We start from the raw sequence: 23,896 nt of genomic DNA, 5'->3' as shown, positions 1-23,896 counted from the left end.
ATACGCTTTTACCTCAGAAATCACTAACTGACCATTTATGTATCTTTGTATTTAGAAGTACTGTGAACCTGTCGTGTTACAGAGGATTATCATAAATTACACACGCATGTGACGTGTTGATCTCTTCTGGTTTCACCCTCTGGTCTAAGGTCATGTCACCATAGTGATCAGGCAGTGATAATTCTCATTGGTCTAATTATTACAGTTTGTGGGGATGAGAGGGGAGAGAGGGATGAGGGGAGAGAGGGATGAGAGCAGAGAGGGATGAGAGCAGAGAGGGATGAGGGGAGAGAGGGATGAGAGCAGATAGGGATTAGGGGAGAGAGGGATGAGGAGAGAGGGATGAGGGGAGAGAGGGATGAGGGGAGAGAGGGATGAGAGCAGATAGGGATTAGGGGAGAGAGGGATGAGGAGAGAGGGATGAGGGGAGAGAGGGATGAGGGGAGAGAAGGATGAGAGGGATGTAGAGCTTCTGAGATCTGTAGTTACAACAGGACCATCTCTACCTATCTATGTCAAACTGATCTATAGTTACAACAACCATCTGACAGAGAGAGAGATTGAACAGAAATGACAGACAGACAGACAGAAAGACCCGTGGACATTCACTTACCATCTCATTTAGAATCACTTCTACCAACACTATCTTGCCTGGACCCATCTGTCAACCCTTCTCGTCATCTCCCATTCCATCTGTCAACCTGTCTCCTCATCTCCCATTCCATCTGTCAACCTGTCTCCTCATCTCCCATTCCATCTGTCAACCTGTCTCCTTATCTCCCATTCCATCTGTCAACCTGTCTCCTCATCTCCCATTCCATCTGTCAACCTGTCTCCTCATCTCCCATTCCATCTGTCAACCTGTCTCCTCATCTCCCATTCCATCTGTCAACCTGTCTCCTCATCTCCCATTCCATCTGTCAACCTGTCTCCTTATCTCCCATTCCATCTGTCAACCTGTCTCCTTATCTCCCATTCCATCTGTCAACCTGTCTCCTCATCTCCCATTCCATCTGTCAACCTGTCTCCTCATCTCCCATTCCATCTGTCAACCTGTCTCCTCACTCCCATTCCATCTGTCAACCTGTCTCCTCACTCCCATTCCATCTGTCAACCTGTCTCCTCATCTCCCATTCCATCTGTCAACCTGTCTCATCTCCTATTCCATCTGTCAACCTGTCTCCTAATCTCCCATTCCATCTGTCAACCTGTCTCCTCACTCCCATTCCATCTGTCAACCTGTCTCCTCACTCCCATTCCATCTGTCAACCTGTCTCCTCACTCCCATTCCATCTGTCAACCTGTCTCCTCATCTCCCATTCCATCTGTCAACCCTTCTCCTTATCTCCCATTCCATCTGTCAACCTGTCTCCTCATCTCCCATTCCATCTGTCAACCTGTCTCCTCACTCCCATTCCATCTGTCAACCTGTCTCCTCATCTCCCATTCCATCTGTCAACCTGTCTCCTCATCTCCCATTCCATCTGTCAACCTGTCTCCTCATCTCCTATTCCATCTGTCAACCCTTCTCCTTATCTCCCATTCCATCTGTCAACCCTTCTCCTTTATCTCCCATTCCATCTGTCAACCTGTCTCCTCATCTCCCATTCCATCTGTCAACCCTTCTCCTCATCTCCCATTCCATCTGTCAACCTGTCTCCTTATCTCCCATTCCATCTGTCAACCTGTCTCCTTATCTCCCATTCCATCTGTCAACCTGTCTCCTTATCTCCCATTCCATCTGTCAACCTGTCTCCTTATCTCCCATTCCATCTGTCAACCTGTCTCCTTATCTCCCATTCCATCTGTCAACCTGTCTCCTTATCTCCCATTCCATCTGTCAACCTGTCTCCTCATCTCCCATTCCATCTGTCAACCTGTCTCCTCATCTCCCATTCCATCTGTCAACCTGTCTCCTTATCTCCCATTCCATCTGTCAACCTGTCTCCTCATCTCCCATTCCATCTGTCAACCTGTCTCATCATCTCCCATTCCATCTGTCAACCTGTCTCCTCATCTCCCATTCCATCTGTCAACCTGTCTCCTCATCTCCCATTCCATCTGTCAACCTGTCTCCTTATCTCCCATTCCATCTGTCAACCTGTCTCATCATCTCCCATTCCATCTGTCAACCTGTCTCCTCATCTCCCATTCCATCTGTCAACCTGTCTCCTCATCTCCCATTCCATCTGTCAACCTGTCTCCTCATCTCCCATTCCATCTGTCAACCTGTCTCCTTATCTCCCATTCCATCTGTCAACCTGTCTCCTCATCTCCCGTTCCATCTGTCAACCTGTCTCCTCATCATTCCCGGGGCTAGGTAATGTGGTGTCTCAGAGATATAAGAGCAGTAAAGACATTTCAGGTTTTTTTTTTAAACGGTCAGGAAAAACAGCACTTTATATTCCTGCAGGTGCCTTGCCATTATGAGTCTGTGTGAGAGAGGTGGCAGAGCAGGGAGCATATATTTAAAAACCTGCTCATTGAGGCTGATGAGACTATTCCTCTCATACTGGCCCCCGGAAAAGAGGAGCTGGTTGTTCATAATGGTTCCAACCTTCATCTGTCAGGGACTGCTAAATGTACTGGAATCATTTCTGCATTGGATTATGTGTCAGGGTTTATAATGTATTAACTCAGATCGCTAGCTGTGTGTCTCTGCATGAAGTTCTCCTCTCTCTCCCCCACACTCTCTCACTCTCTCCATCGCTCTCTCTCCCTCACTCTCTCCATCTCTCTCTCTCCCACACTCTCTCCATCTCTCTCTCTCTCTCCCTCACTCTCTCCCACTCTCTCCATCTCTCTCTCCCACTCTCTCTCCCTTTCTTCTTCACATTCTCTCTCAAACTTCTATCACTCTATCCTCTTAGTGGGTGAAAAGGAGTCTTTATCCTTTCAACCTGAATGGCAGCTTGAATGTGATGTACATTAGAGAAATATGATGATGTGGTTGGTGTGAACAAACTGTGTTGCTGTGAAGGAGGCTGAGATCTGTAGAAACCAGAAACAGTGTTGAATGGTAGAGAGGATAAGCTCTTCTCTCTTAAATTGCTCATCTAGCTGCAAATGTAATACGGCTCACTTAATCTGCCTCTTCCTCTGTCAGGAGATGAAACCGGGGTTAGGGCTAGTAATGGGGCTAGGGGTTAGGGCTAGTAATGGGGCTAGTAATGGGGCTAGGGGTTAGGTTTGGAGATGGGGCTAGGGGTTAGGTTTGGAGATGGGGCTGGGGGTTAGGTTTGGAGACGGGGCTAGGGGTTAGGTTTGGAGACGGGGCTAGGGGTTAGGTTTGGAGATGGGGCTGGGGCTTAGGTTTGGAGATGGGGCTAGGGGTTAGGTTTGGAGATGGGGCTGAGGGTTAGGTTTGGAGATGGGGCTGGGGGTTAGGTTTGGAGATGGGGCTGGGGGTTAGGGCTAATAATGGGGCTAGGGATTAGGTTTGGAGATGGGGCTAGGGGTTAGGGCTAGTAATGGGGCTAGGGGTTAGGTTTGGAGATGGGGCTAGGGGTTAGGTTTGGAGATGGGGCTGGGGGTTAGGTTTGGAGATGGGGCTGGGGGTTAGGGCTAGTAATGGGGCTAGGGGTTAGGTTTGGAGACGGGGCTAGGGGTTAGGGCTAATAATGGGGCTAGGGGTTAGGTTTGGAGATGGGGCTGGGGGTTAGGTTTGGAGATGGGGCTGGGGGTTAGGTTTGGAGATGGGGCTGGGGGTTAGGGCTAATAATGGGTCTAGGGGTTAGGTTTGGAGATGGGGCTGGGGGTTAGGGCTAGTAATGGGGCTAGGGGTTAGGTTTGGAGACGGGGCTGGGGGTTAGGTTTGGAGATGGGGCTGGGGGTTAGGGCTAATAATGGGGCTAGGGGTTAGGTTTGGAGATGGGGCTAGGGGTTAGGTTTGGAGACGGGGCTAGGGGTTAGGGCTAATAATGGGGCTAGGGGTTAGGTTTGGAGACGGGGCTAGGGGTTAGGTTTGGAGATGGGGCTAGGGGTTAGGTTTGGAGACGGGGCTAGGGGTTAGGGCTAATAATGGGGCTAGGGGTTAGGTTTGGAGATGGGGCTGGGGGTTAGGTTTGGAGATGGGGCTGGGGGTTAGGTTTGGAGATGGGGCTGGGGGTTAGGTTTGGAGATGGGGCTGGGGGTTAGGGGTGGAGACGGGGCTAGGGGTGGAGATGGGGCTAGGGGTGGAGACGGGGCTAGTGGCTAAGGTTGGAGACGGGGCTAGGGGTGGAGGGGTGGTATGAGACGTGAGTTAGGGCGACTTAGTCGCCTCCTTCCAGTTTTTACCAATATCATCTGGGATGGAGAGCCTGCACCCCTCCGCCCGATCTCATGGGGCTAAAACTTTAAATCCCCAATAACCAGGTTTACTGAGCCCCTGTCTCTCCTTTCCCTTCTCCAACTCCCTGATTACAGACCCCTGAGCTAGCTAGTTACCATCTGAGTAAGGAGCTGTCTCAGCATTGAGTGACAACCTCCTAGTAACCGATGGAGTAATTGTATGACAGCTAGAGGCTACGGTGGAGACTGTATAACTTCATTCATAAGTTATCCACTTACTGACCCAGTGTCCTCTCTCTCTCTCTGTCTCTCTCTCTGTCTCTCTCTCTCTCTCTCCCCTCTCTCTGTCTCTCTCTCCCCTCTCTGTCTCTGTCTCTCTCTCTCTGTCTCTCTCTCTCTCCCCTCTCTCTCTCTCTCTCTGTCTCTCAATTCAATTCAATTCAAGGGCTTTATTGGCATGGGAAACATGTGGTAACATTGCCAAAGCAAGTGAGGTAGATAATATATAAAGTGAATATATAAAGTGAAATAAACAATAAAAATTAACAGTAAACATCACACATACAGAAGTTTCAAAACAATAAAGACATTACAAATGTCATATTATATATATATACAGTGTTTTCTCTCTCTCCCCTCTCTCTCTCTCTGTCTCTCTCTCTCTGTCTCTCTCGCTCTCCCCTCTCTCTCTCTCTCCTCTCTCTCTCTCTCCCCTCTCTCTCTCTCCGTTTCTCTCTCTCCTCTCCTTGGTGACAGGTGAGAGTGGCTGGACCTGGGCCTGATCATCGTCTAGCTCCACGCTACGAAGAGGTGGAGCGACAGTATGCTTCCTTGCCCAGGTAAATACATCTCTCTCTGGTCTCTGTCTCTCGCTGTCTTCCCACTCCTCTTTCCTCCTCTCCCCACTCCTCTTTCCTCCTGTCCCCACTCCTCTTTCCTCCTCTCCCCACTCCTCTTTCCTCCTCTCCCCACTCCTCTTCCCTCCCCTCCCCACTCCTCTTTCCTCCTCTCCCCACTCCTCTTTCCTCCTCTCCCCACTCCTCCTCTCCCCTCCCCACTCCTCTTTCCTCCTCTCCCCACTCCTCTTTCCTCCTCTCCCCACTCCTCTTTCCTCCTCTCCCCACTCCTCTTTCCACCTCTTCCCACTCCTCTTTCCTCCTCTCCCCACTCCTCTTTCCTCCTCTCCCCACTCCTCTTTCCTCCTCTCCCCACTCCTCCCCTCCCCTCCCCACTCCTCTTGCCTCCTCTCCCCACTCCTCTTTCCTCCTCTCCCCACTCCTCTTTCCTCTTATCCCCACTCCACCCCTCCCCACTCCTCTTTCCTCCTCTCCCCACTCCTCTTTCCTCCTCTCTCCACTCCTCCCCTCCCCTCCCCACTCCTCTTTCCTCCTCTCCCCACTCCTCTTTCCTCCTCTCCTCACTCCTCCCCTCCCCTCCCCACTCCTCTTTCCTCCTCTCCCCACTCCTCTTTCCTCCTCTCCCCACTCCTCCCCTCCCCTCCCCACTCCTCTTTCCTCCTCTCCCCACTCCTCTTTCCTCCTCTCCCCACTCCTCCCCTCCCCTCCCCACTCCTCTTTCCTCCTCTCCCTACTCCTCTTTCTTCCTCTCCCCACTCCTCTTTCCTCCTCTCCCCACTCCTCTTTCCTCCTCTCCCCACTCCTCCCCTCCCCTCCCCACTCCTCTTTCCTCCTCTCCCCACTCCTCTTTCCTCCTCTCCCCACTCCTCTTTCCTCCTCTCCCCACTCCTCTTTCCTCCTCTCCCCTCTCCCCACTCCTCCCCTCCCCACTCCTCTTTCCTCCTCTCCCCACTCCTCTTTCCTCCTCTCCCCACTCCTCTTTCCTCCTCTCCCCACTCCTCCCCTCCCCTCCCCACTCCTCTTTCCTCCTCTCCCCACTCCTCTTTCCTCCTCTCCCCACTCCTCTTTCCTCCTCTCCCCACTCCTCTTTCCTCCTCTCTCCACTCCTCCCCTCCCCACTCCTCTTTCCTCCTCTCCCTACTCCTCTTTCCTCCTCTCCCCACTCCTCTTTCCTCCTCTCCCCACTCTTCTTTCCTCCTCTCCCCACTCCTCCCCTCCCCTCCCCACTCCTCTTTCCTCCTCTCCCCACTCCTCTTTCCTCCTCTCCCCACTCCTCTTTCCTCCTCTCTCCACTCCTCCCCTCCCCTCCCCACTCCTCTTTCCTCCTCTCCCCACTCCTCTTTCCTCCTCCTCTCCTCACTCCTCCCCTCCCCTCCCCACTCCTCTTTCCTCCTCTCCCCACTCCTCTTTCCTCCTCTCCCCACTCCTCTTTCCTCCTCTCCCCACTCCTCCCCTCCTCTCCCCACTCCTCTTTCCTCCTCTCCCCACTCCTCTTTCCTCCTCTCCCCACTCCTCTTTCCTCCTCTCCCGACTCCTCCCCTCCCCTCCCCACTCCTCTTGCCTCCTCTCCCCACTCCTCTTTCCTCCTCTCCCCACTCCTCTTTCCTCTTCTCCCCACTCCTCCCCTCCCCTCCCCACTCCTCTTTCCTCCTCTCCCCACTCCTCTTTCCTCCTCTCTCCACTCCTCCCCTCCCCTCCCCACTCCTCTTTCCTCCTCTCCCCACTCCTCTTTCCTCCTCTCCTCACTCCTCCCCTCCCCTCCCCACTCCTCTTTCCTCCTCTCCCCACTCCTCCCCTCCCCTCCCCACTCCTCTTTCCTCCTCTCCCCACTCCTCTTTCCTCCTCTCCCCACTCCTCCCCTCCCCTCCCCACTCCTCTTTCCTCCTCTCCCTACTCCTCTTTCCTCCTCTCCCCACTCCTCTTTCCTCCTCTCCCCACTCCTCTTTCCTCCTCTCCCCACTCCTCCCCTCCCCTCCCCACTCCTCTTTCCTCCTCTCCCCACTCCTCTTTCCTCCTCTCCCCACTCCTCTTTCCTCCTCTCCCCACTCCTCTTTCCTCCCCTCCCCACTCCTCTTTCCTCCTCTCCCCACTCCTCTTTCCTCCTCTCCCCACTCCTCTTTCCTCCTCTCCCCACTCCTCTTTCCTCCTCTCCCCACTCCTCCCCTCCCCACTCCTCTTTCCTCCCCTCCCCACTCCTCTTTCCTCCTCTCCCTACTCCTCTTTCCTCCTCTCCCCACTCCTCTTTCCTCCTCTCCCCACTCCTCTTTCGTCCTCTCCCCACTCCTCTTTCCTCCTCTCCCCACTCCTCCCCTCCCCTTGACTAAACGGTCAGAGCAGAGCATCAGTAGAAGGGGGTGCCTCTTGCCTCCTCCTCCCTCTCTCCTCTCCTCCTCCCTGCGCTCCGAGTGCTTAATAATCCTCTTTAAAGCTTATAATTAAATCTGGAGTGTCTGCCTTGTGAGGCCCTCTCATCGAGGGAATCCACCTGATCCTGTCCCTGGAGACGGGGACACAGACGGGAGGTGTAACCTGATATCTGCCCTCACAGCAGCTCCCAACACAGTCCAGAGAGAGGGTTATACACACAGCCCTGGCCCTCTCTCTCTTCACCTCGTCCTCTCTCTCTCTCCCTCTGCTTCTCTCTCCCTCTCGGTCTCTCTCTCTCTCTCCCCCCCCTCCTCTGTGCATTGTGTTTGCTGTGTGCAACCAACCACAGCAACCCAAGCAAACAACAACTTTGTGCTCTGCTGCAATGGCAGGGTCCTCCCTGACATTTTATCTGTTTCTCTGTTCACACCCAGTGCTGAGTAAACAACGTGTTAAAGATCAACAGTGTATCAGAGTCCCAAATGCCACTCCTCGTCTCTATATTTGGGGTGGGGGTTTGAATTATTTCACTATTCAAATAGCATCATACGTTGTTTTTTTTATTTTTTTATGTCGGTTAAATGCGATTTTATTTTTGATTTTAAACATATGTTTTTAACCTGAGCTCTGCTGAACGAGGGAGAGACGGCTGCAGTCGCTGGTGCGTGAGCAGACAAGGAGACTCGGCTACAGTCGTCAAGACTATCTAACTTATAGCAGCCACAGTGATGTTTATCATCCCATACAACAGTTGACTGGAGTAGCTTAGAGAAGCTAGCCAGCTATAGCGAGCTAGGCTAATTGAGGCTGTGCTTTCTCCCCCAAGGCCACCTGTTGGTTGTTTGTTGTAGCCTGCGTAGCTTCTCATTTCGCTAACTCTTAATTCGCTCCATCTTGCGTTAGTGAACTCTCACTCCACTTGGCGACACGTTGAACCTCTTTGTCTCTTTGATTGGCCAACCTAAACAACAAGCTACGCGTGAAGGTTACCGATTGGCTACCGGTCTTTTTATGAGGCGTCGGTCATTATTCCATTAATAATTTGACCTGTCGTGGTATATCCTTGTATGTAACAATGTCACATTAATATTTATTTTATTTTATTTTAGACAAATACTTTTTAGTGTTAAAATACTACCGTCTGGTTGGATGTTTGAATTGCCGTGCACATCCCTACCCTGTACGCTGCTTTAGAGAGAGGTTGGATGTTTCTGTCACGGTGTATTCTGAAATTTTATTTATTTAATGTAACCTTTATTTAACTAGGCAAGTCAGTTAAGGACTAATTCTTATTTACAATGACGGCCTACCAAAAGGAGAAAGGCCTCCTATGAGGACGGGGCCTGGGATTAAACATTTTAATAAATTGAATAAAAAATATAGGACAAAACACACATCACGAGAAGAGAGACACCACAACACTACATAAAGAGAGACCTAAGACAACAACATGGTAGCAACACAGCATGGTAGAAACACAACATGATAACAACATGGTAGCAACACAACATGGTAGCAACATGGTAGCAACATGGTAACAACACAACATGGTAGAAACACAGCATGGTAGAAACACAACATGATAACAACATGGTAGCAACATGGTAGCAACATGGTAACAACACAACATGGTAGCAACACAACATGGTAGCAACTCAACATGGTAGCAACACAACATGGTAGCAACACAACATGGTAGCAACACACCATGGTAGCAACACAACATGGTAGCAACATAACATGGTAGCAACACAACATGGTAGCAACACAACATGGTAGCAACACAACATGGTAGCAACACAACATGGTAGCAACACAACATGGTAGCAACACAACATGGTAGCAACACACCATGGTAGCAACACAACATGGTAGCAACATAACATGGTAGCAACACAACATGGTAGCAACACAACATGGTAGGAACATAACATGGTAGCAACACACCATGGTAGCAACACAACATGGCAGCAACATAACATGGTAGCAACACAACATGGTAGCAACACACCATGGTAGCAACTCAACATGGTAGCAACACAACATGGTAGCAACACAACATGGTAGCAACACACCATGGTAGCAACACAACATGGTAGCAACACAACATGGTAGCAACACAACATGGTAGCAACACACCATGGTAGCAACTCAACATGGTAGCAACTCAACATGGTAGCAACACAACATGGTAGCAACACACCATGGTAGCAACACACCATGGTAGAAACACACCATGGTAGCAACACACCATGGTAGTAGCAGGCAGATGTGAGAATGCTGAAGCAGTCATGGGTTTGAGGCCTGCCTGGCTCGGTCAGAGTTAGTCTGGTGCTGAAAGATACCAGAAAACATACTGACATCCCAAAATGCACCGTGTTGCCTCCAACCTTCCACAGACATAGCTAGAGGACTTGCTAAACATCCCTGTGAGAGAGGGAATTAAAGGAGAATGAGAGGGAGAGAGAGTTGAGAGAGAGAGTTGAATGACAGAGAGTTGAAGGAGAGAGAGAGAGGGAGAGAGTTGAAAGAGAGAGAGCGAGTATCAGGGGGTTTTGATGTCTAGCTAAATTAAAACATGAGCCATCCACTGATATACTGTATATATCTCTCTCTCACACACACACACACACACACACACACACACACACACACACACACACACAGCACCGCAGCACAGCAGCGAACCAAACAAACCCAGCCCAATGTCAGCAGAAGTGAACTTTTTCAAAGCCATTTCCTCATCAAATGACCTCTGTGCTCCCTTCCTTTCTATTGATATGTTATTATGCTCTGAGCCTTACACAAAAAGGGCTTCGGGGTATTAAGGCTTGGGGTAAGAAGGGCTGGGGTAATAAGGGCTGGGGTAATAAGGGTTGGGGTAATAAGGGCTGGGGTAATAAGGGTTGGGGTAATAAAGGATGGGGTAATAGGGGCTGGGATAATAAGGGCAGGGGTAATAAGGGCTGGGGTAATAAGGGTTGGGGTAATAAGGGCTGGGGTAATAAGGGTTGGGGTAATAAGGGTTTGGGTAATAAGGGCTAGGTAATAAGGGTTGGGGTAATAAGGGTTGGGGTAATAAGGGCTGGGGTAATAAGGGCTAGGTAATAAGGGTTGGGGTAATAAGGGTTTGGGTAATAAGGGTTTGGGTAATAAGGGTTGGGGTAATAAGGGTTTGGGTAATAAGGGCTAGGTAATAAGGGTTGGGGTAATAAGGGTTGGGGTAATAAGGGTTGGGGTAATAAGGGTTTGGGTAATAAGGGTTGGGGTAATAAGGGTTTGGGTAATAAGGGCTAGGTAATAAGGGTTGGGGTAATAAGGGTTTGGGTAATAAGGGCTGGGGTAATAAGGGCTAGGTAATAAGGGTTGGGGTAATAAGGGCTGGGGTAATAAGGTTTGGGGTAATAAGGGCTGGGGTACTAAGGGTTGGTGTGTGAAATGTGAAATGTCAGAATAATAGTAGAGAGAATTATTTATTTCACCTTTATTTCTTTCATCACATTCCCAGTGGGTCAGAAGTTTACATAAACTCAATTAGTATTTGGTAGCATTGCCTTTAGATTGTTTAACTTGGGTCAAACGTTTCAGGTAGCCTTCCACAAGCTTCCCACAATAAGTTGGGTGAATTCTGGCCCATTCCCCCTAACAGAGCTGGTGTAACTGAGTCAGGTTTGTAGGCCTCCTTGCTCACACATGCTATTTCAGTTCTGCCCACAAAATGTTCTACAGAATTGAGGTCAGGGCTTTGATGGCCACTCCAATACCTTGACTTTGTTGTCCTTAAGCCGTTTTGCCGCAACTTTGGAAGTATGCTTGGGGTCATTGTCCATTTGGAAGACCCATTTTCGACCAAGCTTTAACTTCCTGACTGGAGTCTTGAGATGTTGCTTCAATATATCCACATAATTTTCCCTCCCTCATGTAGCCATCTATTTTGTGAAGTGCACCAGTCCCTCCTGCAGCAAAGCACCCCCACAACATGATGCTGCCACCCCCGTGCTTCACGGTTGGGATGGTGTTCTTCGGCTTGCAAGCCTCCCCCTTTTTCCTCCAAACATAACGATGGTCATTATGGCCAAACAGTTCAATTTTTGTTTCATCAGACCAGAGGACATTTCTCCGAAAAGTACGGTCTTTGTCCCCATGTGCATTTGCAAACCGTAGTCTGGCTTTTTTATGGCGGTTTTGAAGCAGTGGCTTCTTCCTTGCTGAGCGGACTTTCAGGTTATGTCAATTTAGGACTCGTTTTACTGTGGATATAGATACTTTTGTACCTGTTTCCTCCAGCATCTTCACAAGGTCCTTTGCTGTTGTTCTGGGATTGATTTGCACTTTTCGCACCAAAGTACATTCATCTCTAGGAGACAGAATGCGTCTCCTTCCTGAGCGGTATGACGGCTGCGTGTTCCCATGGTGTTTATACTTGTGTACTATTGTTTATACAGATGAACATGGTATCTTCAGGCGTTTGGAAATTGCTCCCGAGGATGAACAAGACTTGTGGAGGTCTAAAAACAATTTCTGATGTCTTGGTTGATTTATTTTGATTTTCCCATGATGTCAAGCAAAGAGGCACTGAGTTTGAGGGTAGGCCTTGAAATACATCCACAGGTAGACCTCCAATTGACTCAAATGATGTCAATTAGCCTATCAGAAGCTTCTAAAGCCATGACATCATTTTATGGAATTTTCCAAGCTGTTTAAAGGCACATTCAACTTAGTGTATGTAAACTTCTGACCCACTGGAATTGTGATACAGTGAATTATAAGTGAAATAATCTGTCTATAAACAATTGTTGGAAAAATGACTTGGGTCAAAATAAATATAAATAAGCATAAATATGGGTTGTATTTACAATGGTGTTTGTTCTTCACTGGTTGACCTTTTCTTGTGGCAACAGGTCACAAATCTTGCTGCTGTTATGGAACACTGTGGAATTTCACCCAGTAGATATGGGAGTTTTTCAAAATTGGGTTTGTTTTTCAAATTCTTTGTGGATCTGTGATCTGAGGGAAATATGTGTCTCTAATATGGTCATACATTGGACAGGAGGTTAGGAAGTGCAGCTCAGTTTCCACCTCATTTTGTGGGCAGTGTGCACATAGCCTGTCTTCTCTTGAGAGCCATGTACATAGTCAAAGCTTTCCTTAATTTTGGGTCAGTCACAGTGGTCAGGTATTCTGCCGCTGTGTACTCTCTGTGTAGTGCCAAATAGCATTCTAGTTTGCTCTGTTTTATTGCTAATTCTTTCCAATGTGTCAAGTAATTATCTTTTTTGTTTTCTCATGATTTGGTTGGGTCTAATTGTGCTGCTGATCTGGGGCTCTGTAGGGTGTGTTTGTGAACAGAGCCCCAGGACCAGCTTGCTTAGGGGACTCGTCTCCAGGTTCATCTCTCTGTAGGTGTTGGCTTTGTTATGGAAGGTTTGGGAATCGCTTCCTTTTAGGTGGTTGTAGAATTTAATGGCTCTTTTCTGGATTTTGATAATTAGTGGGTATCGGCCTAATTCTGCTCTGCATGCATTATTTGGTGTTCTACGTTGTACACTGAGGATATTTTTGCAGAATTCTGCGTGCACAGTCTCAATTTGGTGTTTGTCCCATTTTGTAAAATCTTGGTTGGTGAGCGGACCCCAGACCTAACAACCATAAAGGGCAATGGGCTCTATGACTGAGTATTTTTAGCCAGATCCTAATTGGTATGTTGCTCTCTTTCTCTCTCTTCTCTGTTTGTTATTCCAGACCTAGTACCTCAGCTCCGAGGACCCTTCATGGCCTATGCTTTTCCCTGGCTAATGATATTCCAAACCCAAGGCCAATTGAGTGCCCTATCCTCTCATTGTCCCCTTGGCCTGGCTGCCTTGGCCTGGCTGCCTTGGCCTGGCTGCCTTGGCCTGGCTGCCTTGGCCTGGCTGCCTTGGCCTGGCTGGCTCTCTCACAGGGCAGAGTGTGGATGTGTATGAAATGGCCCCCTATTCCCTATGTAGTGAACTTATCCTATGCAGGCTCTGGTCAAAAGTAGTGCACTGCTTAGGAAATAGGGTGTCCTTCCAGACACAGACTAGGACAGCCAGTCAGCCAGTCAGCCAGTCAGTCAGCCAGTCAGCCAGCCAGTCAGTCAGTCAGCCAGTCAGCCAGTCAGCCAGCCAGTCAGTTAGCCAGTCAGTCAGCCAGACAGTCAGTCAGCCAGTCAGTCAGCCAGTCAGTCAGCCAGCCAGTCAGCCAGTCATCCAATCAGTCAGTCAGCCAGTCAGTCAGTCAGCCAGTCAGTCAGTCAGTCAGTCTGTCAGTCATCCAATCAGCCAGTCAGTCAGCCAGTCTTCCAATCAGCCAGCCGGCCAGTCAGCCAACCAGTCAGCCAGCCGGCCAGTCAGCCAACCAGTCAGTCAGCCAACCAGTCGGCCGGCCGGTCGGCCTGCCATTCACCCAACCAGTCAGCCGGCCAGTCGGCCAGTCAGCCAGCCAGTCAGTCAGCCAGTCAGTCAGCCAGACAGTCAGTCAGCCAGTCAGCCAGTCAGTCAGCCAGTCAGTCAGCCAGCCAGTCGGCCAGTCAGCCAGCTCTCAGCACCTCCACCCCTCCATATGAACCCAATTACCAAAATAAAAAAGGTTGTTTCATTCACAGCCCTAACCCGGGGTTATCCAATCACCCACTCCTTTTAGATGGTTGGGTTATCACAGCAAGTCAAAAGTTTTGGCCGTCCTTTCATTTCCTCGTTAGACTGATAATGAAGTGATTAATGCACGGATGGTTGGTTTCTCTCTCTCTGTCTCTCTCTCTGTCTCTCTCTCTGTCTCTCTCTCTGTCTCTCTCTTTGTCTCTCTCTCTGTCTCTCCCTCCTCTCCTCTCTCTCTCTCGCTCTCTGTGAACTTGGGTCGAGAGTTACATTGTTTCAGTCCTCTCTCTCTCTCTCTCTCTCTCTCTCTCTCTCTCTCTCTCTCTCTCTCTCTCTCTCTCTCTCTCTCTCTCTCTCTCTCTCTCTCTCTCTCTCTCTCTCTCTCTCTCTCTCTCTCTCTCTCTCTCTCTCTCTCTCTCTCTCTCTCTCTCTCTCTCTCTCTCTCTCTCTCTCTCTCTCTCTCTCTCTCTCTCTCTCTCTCTCTCTCTCTCTCTCTCTCTCTCTCTCTCTCTCTCTCTCTCTCTCTCTCTCTCTCTCTCTCTCTCTCTCCAACAGTTTTACCCAGAGTTATAGTTCTGAAACAGCACAGTTTAACCCAGGGTTATAGTTCTGAAACAGTTTAACCCAGGGTTATAGTTCTGAAACAGTTTAACCCAGGGTTATAGTTCTGAAACAGTGTAACCCAGGGTTATAGTTCTGAAACAGTTTAACCCAGGGTTATAGTTCTGAAACAGTTTAACCCAGGGTTATAGTTCTGAAACAGTTTAACCCAGGGTTATAGTTCTGAAACAGTTTAACCCAGGGTTATAGTTCTGAAACAGTTTAACCCAGGGTAATAGTTCTGAAACAGTTTAACCCAGGGTTATAGTTCTGAAACAGTTTAACCCAGGGTTATAGTTCTGAAACAGTTTAACCCAGGGTAATAGTTCTGAAACAGTTTAACCCAGGGTTATAGTTCTGAAACAGTTTAACCCAGGGTTATAGTTCTGAAACAGCACAGTTTAACCCAGGGTAATAGTTCTGAGACAGTTTAACCCAGGGTTATAGTTCTGAAACAGTTTAACCCAGGGTTATAGTTCTGAAACAGTTTAACCCAGGGTAATAGTTCTGAAACAGTTTAACCCAGGGTAATAGTTCTGAAACAGTTTAACCCATGGTAATAGTTCTGAAACAGCACAGTTTAACCCAGGGTAATAGTTCTGAAACAGTTTAACCCAGGGTTATAGTTCTGAAACAGTTTAACCCAGGGTTATAGTTCTGAAACAGCACAGTTTAACCCAGGGTAATAGTTCTGAGACAGTTTAACCCAGGGTTATAGTTCTGAAACAGTTTAACCCAGGGTTATAGTTCTGAAACAGTTTAACCCAGGGTAATAGTTCTGAAACAGTTTAACCCAGGGTAATAGTTCTGAAACAGTTTAACCCAGGGTTATAGTTCTGAAACAGCACAGTTTAACCCAGGGTAATAGTTCTGAGACAGTTTAACCCAGGGTTATAGTTCTGAAACAGTTTAACCCAGGGTAATAGTTGTGAAACTGTTTAACCCAGGGTTATAGTTCTGAAACAGTTTAACCCAGGGTTATAGTTCTGAGACAGTTTAACCCAGGGTTATAGTTCTGAAACAGCACAATTTAACCCAGGGTAATAGTTCTGAGACAGTTTAACCCAGGGTTATAGTTCTGAAACAGTTTAACCCAGGGTTATAGTTCTGAAACAGTTTAACCCAGGGTTATAGTTCTGAAACAGTTTAACCCAGGGTTATAGTTCTGAAACAGTTTAAACCAGGGTTATAGTTCTGAAACAGTTTAACCCAGGGTAATAGTTCTGAAACAGTTTAACCCAGGGTTATAGTTCTGAAACAGTTTAACCCAGGGTAATAGTTCTGAAACAGTTTAACCCAGGGTTATAGTTCTGAAACAGTTTAACCCAGGGTTATAGTTCTGAAACAGTTTAACCCAGGGTAATAGTTCTGAAACAGTTTAACCCAGGGTTATAGTTCTGAAACAGTTTAACCCAGGGTAATAGTTGTGAAACTGTTTAACCCAGGGTTATAGTTCTGAAACAGTTTAACCCAGGGTTATAGTTCTGAGACAGTTTAACCCAGGGTTATAGTTCTGAAACAGCACAATTTAACCCAGGGTAATAGTTCTGAGACAGTTTAACCCAGGGTTATAGTTCTGAAACAGTTTAACCCAGGGTTATAGTTCTGAAACAGTTTAACCCAGGGTTATAGTTCTGAAACAGTTTAACCCAGGGTTATAGTTCTGAAACAGTTTAAACCAGGGTTATAGTTCTGAAACAGTTTAACCCAGGGTAATAGTTCTGAAACAGTTTAACCCAGGGTTATAGTTCTGAAACAGTTTAACCCAGGGTAATAGTTCTGAAACAGTTTAACCCAGGGTTATAGTTCTGAAACAGTTTAACCCAGGGTTATAGTTCTGAAACAGTTTAACCCAGGGTAATAGTTCTGAAACAGTTTAACCCAGGGTTATAGTTCTGAAACAGTTTAACCCAGGGTTATAGTTCTGAAACAGTTTAACCCATGGTAATAGTTCTGAAACAGTTTAACCCAGGGTAATAGTTCTGAAACAGTTTAACCCAGGGTTATAGTTCTGAAACAGCACAGTTTAAATCTGGAGAGGAGAAGAATTTAGAGACAATATGCTGATATAAACAGTAAAAAGTCCATAGTCTGAGATGGCACCCATTCCCTATGCAATACACTACTTTAGACCAGGACCCTATGGCACCCTATACCCTATGCAGTACACTACTTTAGACCAGGACCCTATGGTACCCTAATCCCTATGTAGTGCATTACTTTAGACCAGGGCCCTATGGCACCATATTCCCTATGTAGTGCACTATTTTAGACCTGGACACAGGGTGCTCTATATAGGGGATAGGTTGCAATTTCCGATATTCCAGACCCCCATGTACACTGAACCAGACTCCCATAGCTGTCATTATATCGCTGTAATTACCAATACACTGAACCAGACTCCCATAGCTGTCATTACCAGTACACTGAACCAGACTCCCATAGCTATCATGATATAGCTGTCATTACCAATACACTGAACCAGACTCCCATAGCTGTCATTACCAATACACTGAACCAGACTCCCATAGCTATCATGATATAGCTGTCATTACCAATACACTGAACCAGACTCCCATAGCTGTCATTACCAATACACTGAACCAGACTCCCATAGCTATCATGATATAGCTGTCATTACCAATACACTGAACCAGACTCCCATAGCTGTCATTACCAATACACTGAACCAGACTCCCATAGCTGTCATTACCAATACACTGAACCAGACTCCCATAGCTGTCATTATATCGCTGTAATTACCAATACACTGAACCAGACTCCCATAGCTGTCATTATATCGCTGTAATTACCAATACACTGAACCAGACTCCCATAGCTGTCATTACCAATACACTGAACCAGACTCCCATAGCTGTCATTATATCGCTGTAATTACCAATACACTGAACCAGACTCCCATAGCTGTCATTACCAATACACTGAACCAGACTCCCATGTCTGTCATTACCAATAAACTGAACCAGACTCCCATAGCTGTCATTACCAGTACACTGAACCAGACTCCCATAGCTGTCATTACCAATACACTGAACCAGTATCCCATAGCTGTCATTACCAATACACTGAACCAGTATCCCATAGCTGTCATTACCAATACACTGAACCAGACTCCCATAGCTGTCATTACCAATACACTGAACCAGACTCCCATAGCTGTCATTACCAATACACTGAACCAGACTCCCATAGCTGTCATTACCAATACACTGAACCAGACTCCCATAGCTGTCATTACCAATACACTGAACCAGACTCCCATAGCTGTCATTACCAATACACTGAACCAGACTCCCATAGCTGTCATTACCAATACACTGAACCAGACTCCCATAGCTGTCATTTTATAGCTGTCATTACCAATACACTGAACCAGACTCCCATAGCTGTCATTATATAGCTGTCATTACCAATACACTGAACCAGACTCCCATAGCTGTCATTACCAATACACTGAACCAGACTCCCATAGCTATCATGATATAGCTGTCATTACCAATACACTGAACCAGACTCCCATAGTGTCATTACCAATACACTGAACCAGACTCCACTCCCATAGCTGAGGAATCAGGAGAAGAGCAGTCAGTCAGTCAGTATGAGGGCTCAGGAGAAGAGCAGCAGTCAGTCAGTCAGTATGAGGGATCAGGAGAAGAGCAGCAGTCAGTCAGTCAGTCAGTATGAGGGATCTGGAGAAGAGCAGCAGTCAGTCAGTATGAGGGCTCAGGAGAAGAGCAGCAGTCAGTCAGTCAGTATGAGGGATCAGGAGAAGAGCAGCAGTCAGTCAGTCAGTCAGTATGAGGGATCAGGAGAAGAGCAGCAGTCAGTCAGTCAGTATGAGGGCTCAGGAGAAGAGCAGCAGTCAGTCAGTCAGTATGAGGGCTCAGGAGAAGAGCAGCAGACAGTCAGTATGAGGGATCAAGAGAAGAGCAGCAGTCAGTCAGTCAGTCAGTATGAGGAATCAGGAGAAGAGCAGTCAGTCAGTCAGTCAGTCAGTATGAGGCATCAGGAGAAGAGCAGTCAGTCAGTCAGTATGAGGGATCAGGAGAAGAGCAGCAGTCAGTCAGTATGAGGGATCAGGAGAAGAGCAGCAGTCAGTCAGTCAGTCAGTATGAGGGATCAGGAGAAGAGCAGTCAGTCAGTCAGTATGAGGGATCAGGAGAAGAGCAGCAGTCAGTCAGTATGAGGGATCTGGAGAAGAGCAGCAGTCAGTCAGTCAGTATGAGGGATCAGGAGAAGAGCGCAGTCAGTCAGTCAGTATGAGGAATCAGGAGAAGAGCAGTCAGTCAGTCAGTATGAGGGATCAGGAGAAGAGCAGCAGTCAGTCAGTATGAGGGCTCAGGAGAAGAGCAGCAGTCAGTCAGTCAGTATGAGGAATCAGGAGAAGAGCAGTCAGTCAGTCAGTCAGTATGAGGGATCAGGAGAAGAGCAGCAGTCAGTCAGTCAGTATGAGGGATCAGGAGAAGAGCAGGAGTCAGTCAGTCAGTATGAGGGATCAGGAGAAGAGCAGCAGTCAGTCAGTATGAGGGATCAGGAGAAGAGCAGCAGTCAGTCAGTATGAGGGCTCAGGAGAAGAGCAGCAGTCAGTCAGTCAGTCAGTATGAGGAATCAGGAGAAGAGCAGCAGTCAGTCAGTCAGTATGAGGGATCTGGAGAAGAGCAGCAGTCAGTCAGTCAGTCAGTCAGTATGAGGGATCAGGAGAAGAGCAGCAGTCAGTCAGTATGAGGGCTCAGGAGAAGAGCAGCAGTCAGTCAGTCAGTCAGTATGAGGAATCAGGAGTAGAGCAGCAGTCAGTCAGTCAGTATGAGGGATCTGGAGAAGAGCAGCAGTCAGTCAGTCAGTATGAGGGATCAGGAGAAGAGCAGCAGTCAGTCAATATGAGGGATCAGGAGAAGAGCAGCAGTCAGTCAGTCAGTCAGTATGAGGGATCAGGAGAAGAGCAGTCAGTCAGTCAGTATGAGGGATCTGGAGAAGAGCATCTTAACAAGGTCCTTTGCTGTTGTTCTGGGATTGATTTGCACTTTTCGCACCAAAGTACGTTCGTCTCTAGGAGACAGAATGCGTCTCCTTCCTGAGCGGTATGACGGCTGCTCGGTCCCATGGTGTTTCTACTTGTGTACTATTGTTTATACAGATGAACATGGTACCTTCAGGCGTTTGGAAATTGCTCCCGAGGATGAACAAGACTTTTGGAGGTCTAAAAACAATTTCTGATGTCTTGGCTGATTTATTTTGATTTTCCCATGATGTCAAGCAAAGAGGCACTGAGTTTGAAGGTAGGCCTTGAAATACATCCACAGGTAGACCTCCAATTGACTCAAATGATGTCAATTAGCATATCAGAAACTTCTAAAGCCATGACATCATTTTCTGGAATTTTCCAAGCTGTTTAAAGTCACAGTCAACTTGTATGTAAACTTCTGACCCACTGGAATTGTGATACAGTGAATTATAAGTGAAATAATCTGTCTATAAACAATAGTTGGAAAAAATTACTGCACAAAGTAGATGTCCTAACCGACTTGCCAAAACTATAGTTTGTTAATAAGAAATGTGTGGAGTGGATGAAAAACTAGTTTTAATGACTCCAACCTAAGTGTATGTAAACTTCCGACTTCAACTGTAGTTCCGTCTCTCGATGGACCACTGACGACCCACTGATGAACCACTGTCGACCCACTGACGACCCACTGTCAGCCCACTGACAGCCCACTGTCGGCCCACTGTCGAACCACTGATGAACCACTGTCGACCCACTGACGGCCCACTGATGAACCACTTTGGACCCACTGACGACCCACTGTCGGCCCACTGACAGCCCACTGTCGGCCCACGGTCGAACCACTGATGAACCACTGTCGACCCACTGACGGCCCACAGACAACCCACTGACGACCCACTTATGAACCACTGTCGACCCACTGACGACCCACTGACGACCCACTGACGACCCACTGACGACCCACTGACGGCCCACTGACAACCCACTGACGACCCACTGATGAACCACTGACGACCCACTGTCGACCCACTGACGGCCCACTGACAACCCACTGACGACCCACTGATGAACCACTGACGACCCACTGTCGACCCACTGACGACCCACTGACAAACCACTGACGACCCACTGACGACCCACTGACGGCCCACTGACAACCCACTGACGACCCACTGATGAACCACTGACGACCCACTGTCGACCCACTGACGGCCCACTGACAACCCACTGACGACCCACTGATGAACCACTGACGACCCACTGACGGCCCACTGACGACCCACTGATGAACCACTGACGACCCACTGACGACCCACTGACGACCTATTAGTGGCCAAGTTGGCAGGACCTACTGACGGCACTACAGCAGTGCACTTGCGTCAGATTTCTAGTTAGTCTGAATCAAGAAGTAGGGTGAAGTTGCTCCTAGATGCTGGTCTTCAGTCAGTTTAGCATTAACTAATGTTTAAAGGGTTGTTCTGTAGCTCAGCTTGTAGAGCATGGCCCTATACAATGACAGGATAGTGGGTTTGGGGAGGGGAATATCATCTGTAGGGGAAGCTGATCCTAGATCTGTAGGGGAAGGGGAAGCTGATCCTAGATCTGAAGGGGAAGGGGAAGCTGATCATAGTTCTGTAGGGGAAGCTGATCTGTGACCATCCTACTGTCCTGACCATCCTACTGTCCTGACCATCCTACTGTCCTAAACATCCTACTGTCCTGACCATCCTACTGTCCTGACCAGCCTACTATCCTGACCATCCTACTGTCCTGACCATGCTGCTGTAATGACCATCCTACTGTCCTGACCAGCCTACTATCCTGACCATCCTACTGTCCTGACCATGCTGCTGTAATGACCATCCTACTGTCCTGACCATCCTACTGTCCTGACCATCCTACTATCCTGACCATCCTACTGTCCTGACCATCCTACTGTCCTGACCATGCTACTGTCCTGACCATGCTACTGTCCTGACCATCCTACTGTCCTGACCATCCTACTGTCCTGACCATGCTACTGTCCTGACCATCTTACTGTCCTGACCATGCTACTGTCCTGACCATCCTACTGTCCTGACCATCCTACTGTCCTGACCAGCCTACTGTCCTGACCATCCTACTGTCTTGACCATGCTACTGTCCTGACCATCCTACTGTCCTAACCATCCTACTGTCCTGACCATCCTACTGTCCTGACCATGCTACTGTCCTGACCATCCTACTGTCCTGACCATCCTACTGTCCTGACCATCCTACTGTCCTAACCATCCTACTATCCTGACCATGCTACTGTCCTAACCATCCTACTATCCTGACCATGCTACTGTCCTGACCATCCTACTGTCCTAACCATCCTACTATCCTGACCATCCTACTGTCCTGACCATGCTACTGTCCTGACCATCCTACTGTCCTGACCATCCTACTGTCCTGACCATCCTACTGTCCTAACCATCCTACTATCCTGACCATGCTACTGTCCTAACCATCCTACTATCCTGACCATCCTACTGTCCTGACCATGCTACTGTCCTAACCATCCTACTATCCTGACCATCCTACTGTCCTGACCATCCTACTGTCCTAACCATCCTACTATCCTGACCATCCTACTATCCTGACCATGCTACTGTCCTAACCATCCTACTGTCCTGACCATCCTACTGTCCTGACCATCCTACTGTCCTGACCAGCCTTCTGTCCTGGCCATCCTACTGTCCTGACCATCCTACTGTCCTGACCATCCTACTGTCCTGACCATCCTACTGTCCTGACCAGCCTTCTGTCCTGGTCATGCTATACTCTCCTAACCATCCTACTGTCCTGACCATCCTACTGTCCTGACCATCCTACTGTCCTGACCAGCCTTCTGTCCTGGTCATGCTATACTCTCCTAACCATCCTACTGTCCTGACCATCCTACTATCCTGACCATCCTACTGTCCTGACCATCCTACTGTCCTGACCATCCTACTGTCCTGACCATCCTACTGTCCTGACCATGCTGCTGTTCTTCTTCTTGTTTTAAATATGTTTTGTTGTAGACTTCTGCTTCGTGTTCTTCATCATCATCGTCTTCTTTTGTGTTTTCTTTCAGGCGTGGCCCGATGGATCCTTCTGAGGGGTACCCAATACAGCAGACAGGCTGGGTTGGTCACTACCCTGGCCCCCAACCATCCTACCCCAATCCCAACTACCCCCCCAGAGTAGACCCCAACTACCCCCCCAGGGTTGACCCCAACTACCCCCCTAGGGTTGACCCCAACTACCCAACAAGGGTTGACTCCAACTACCCCCCCAGAGAGAACCCCAACTATCCCCCCAGGGGTGACCCCCGCCAGGCCGACTCAGGGTACTACCACCCTCCTCCTCTACGCCAGGACGTCCCCCCGTCCCCCACTCTGCCCCTCCGAGCCCCCCGTTATGACACCATGAACCGTGGGGGAGGAGGAGGAGGAGGAGGGTATCGCCAGGCCAGCCCAGAGAGGTTCGCCTACGTTGGGGAGGGACCGGCCCGTCACAATGATCCACGCCAGAAGAACCCCATGACTGCTGCTGTGTAGAGCCCGACTGGGATCAGTGGCTGTATGGAGTTCTGACCTAGGATCGGGTCCCACCCCCCCCCCCCCCCCCCCCCCCCCCCCCCCCTTTCATGTAGTCTCAATCATTTGGATCAAAAAGGCTAAACTGATCGTAGATCAGCGGTGTGAGTGTTTTGATTGATACAGGCCCTTGGTCTGGTCCAGTAACTATAACTACAGTATCTGTCTGTCTAACTTTCTGCAACAGCCAATCAGACAGGGTTGTGACCACTATGGCTAGCTGTTGAACAACCACGTGTTTTATACACTATAGTGGCAGTGTTTTAATTACTGTGTGGACGGTAGATGATCAAATTAATCTGTACCTCAGAACATTCCGTACACACACACACACACACACAGGAAGGAGCAGCGAGCATTCTGGGAATTCCAACCACTACACTACATGTTGTATCAGCTTTTATATTGCGTTGTTTTAACCTGATAATGCAGATTCATAATGTCCTTATCTTTCTCTTTTTTATCCTGATAATGCAAATCCATAATGTCATAATCTTTCTCTGTTTTATCATGATAATGCAGATCCATAATGTCCTTATCTTTCTCTGTTTTATC

At 48.4% G+C, this 23,896-nt stretch overlaps 1 protein-coding gene across 1 annotated transcript in view; it reads left to right on the top strand.

Annotated features, from left to right (window-relative positions):
• The window catches only part of LOC110514817 (partitioning defective 3 homolog B), a gene marked incomplete at its 5' end in the record, with an annotated part of 172,813 nt that extends 149,444 nt beyond the window's left edge, over positions 1-23,369 (top strand). Inside the window, 2 exons of the mRNA XM_036973474.1 lie at positions 5,029-5,111; positions 22,837-23,369. Of these exons, the coding sequence (XP_036829369.1) occupies positions 5,029-5,111; positions 22,837-23,302 (549 nt within the window). The remainder of the gene's footprint in view (positions 1-5,028; positions 5,112-22,836) is intronic.
• Between the last annotated feature and the right edge of the window lie 527 nt (positions 23,370-23,896).

Source organism: Oncorhynchus mykiss, unplaced genomic scaffold (assembly GCF_013265735.2).
Source record: "Oncorhynchus mykiss isolate Arlee unplaced genomic scaffold, USDA_OmykA_1.1 un_scaffold_254, whole genome shotgun sequence".
Taxonomy (NCBI): Eukaryota; Metazoa; Chordata; class Actinopteri; order Salmoniformes; family Salmonidae; genus Oncorhynchus; species Oncorhynchus mykiss.
This window is presented reverse-complemented; position numbering and strand designations above follow the sequence as displayed.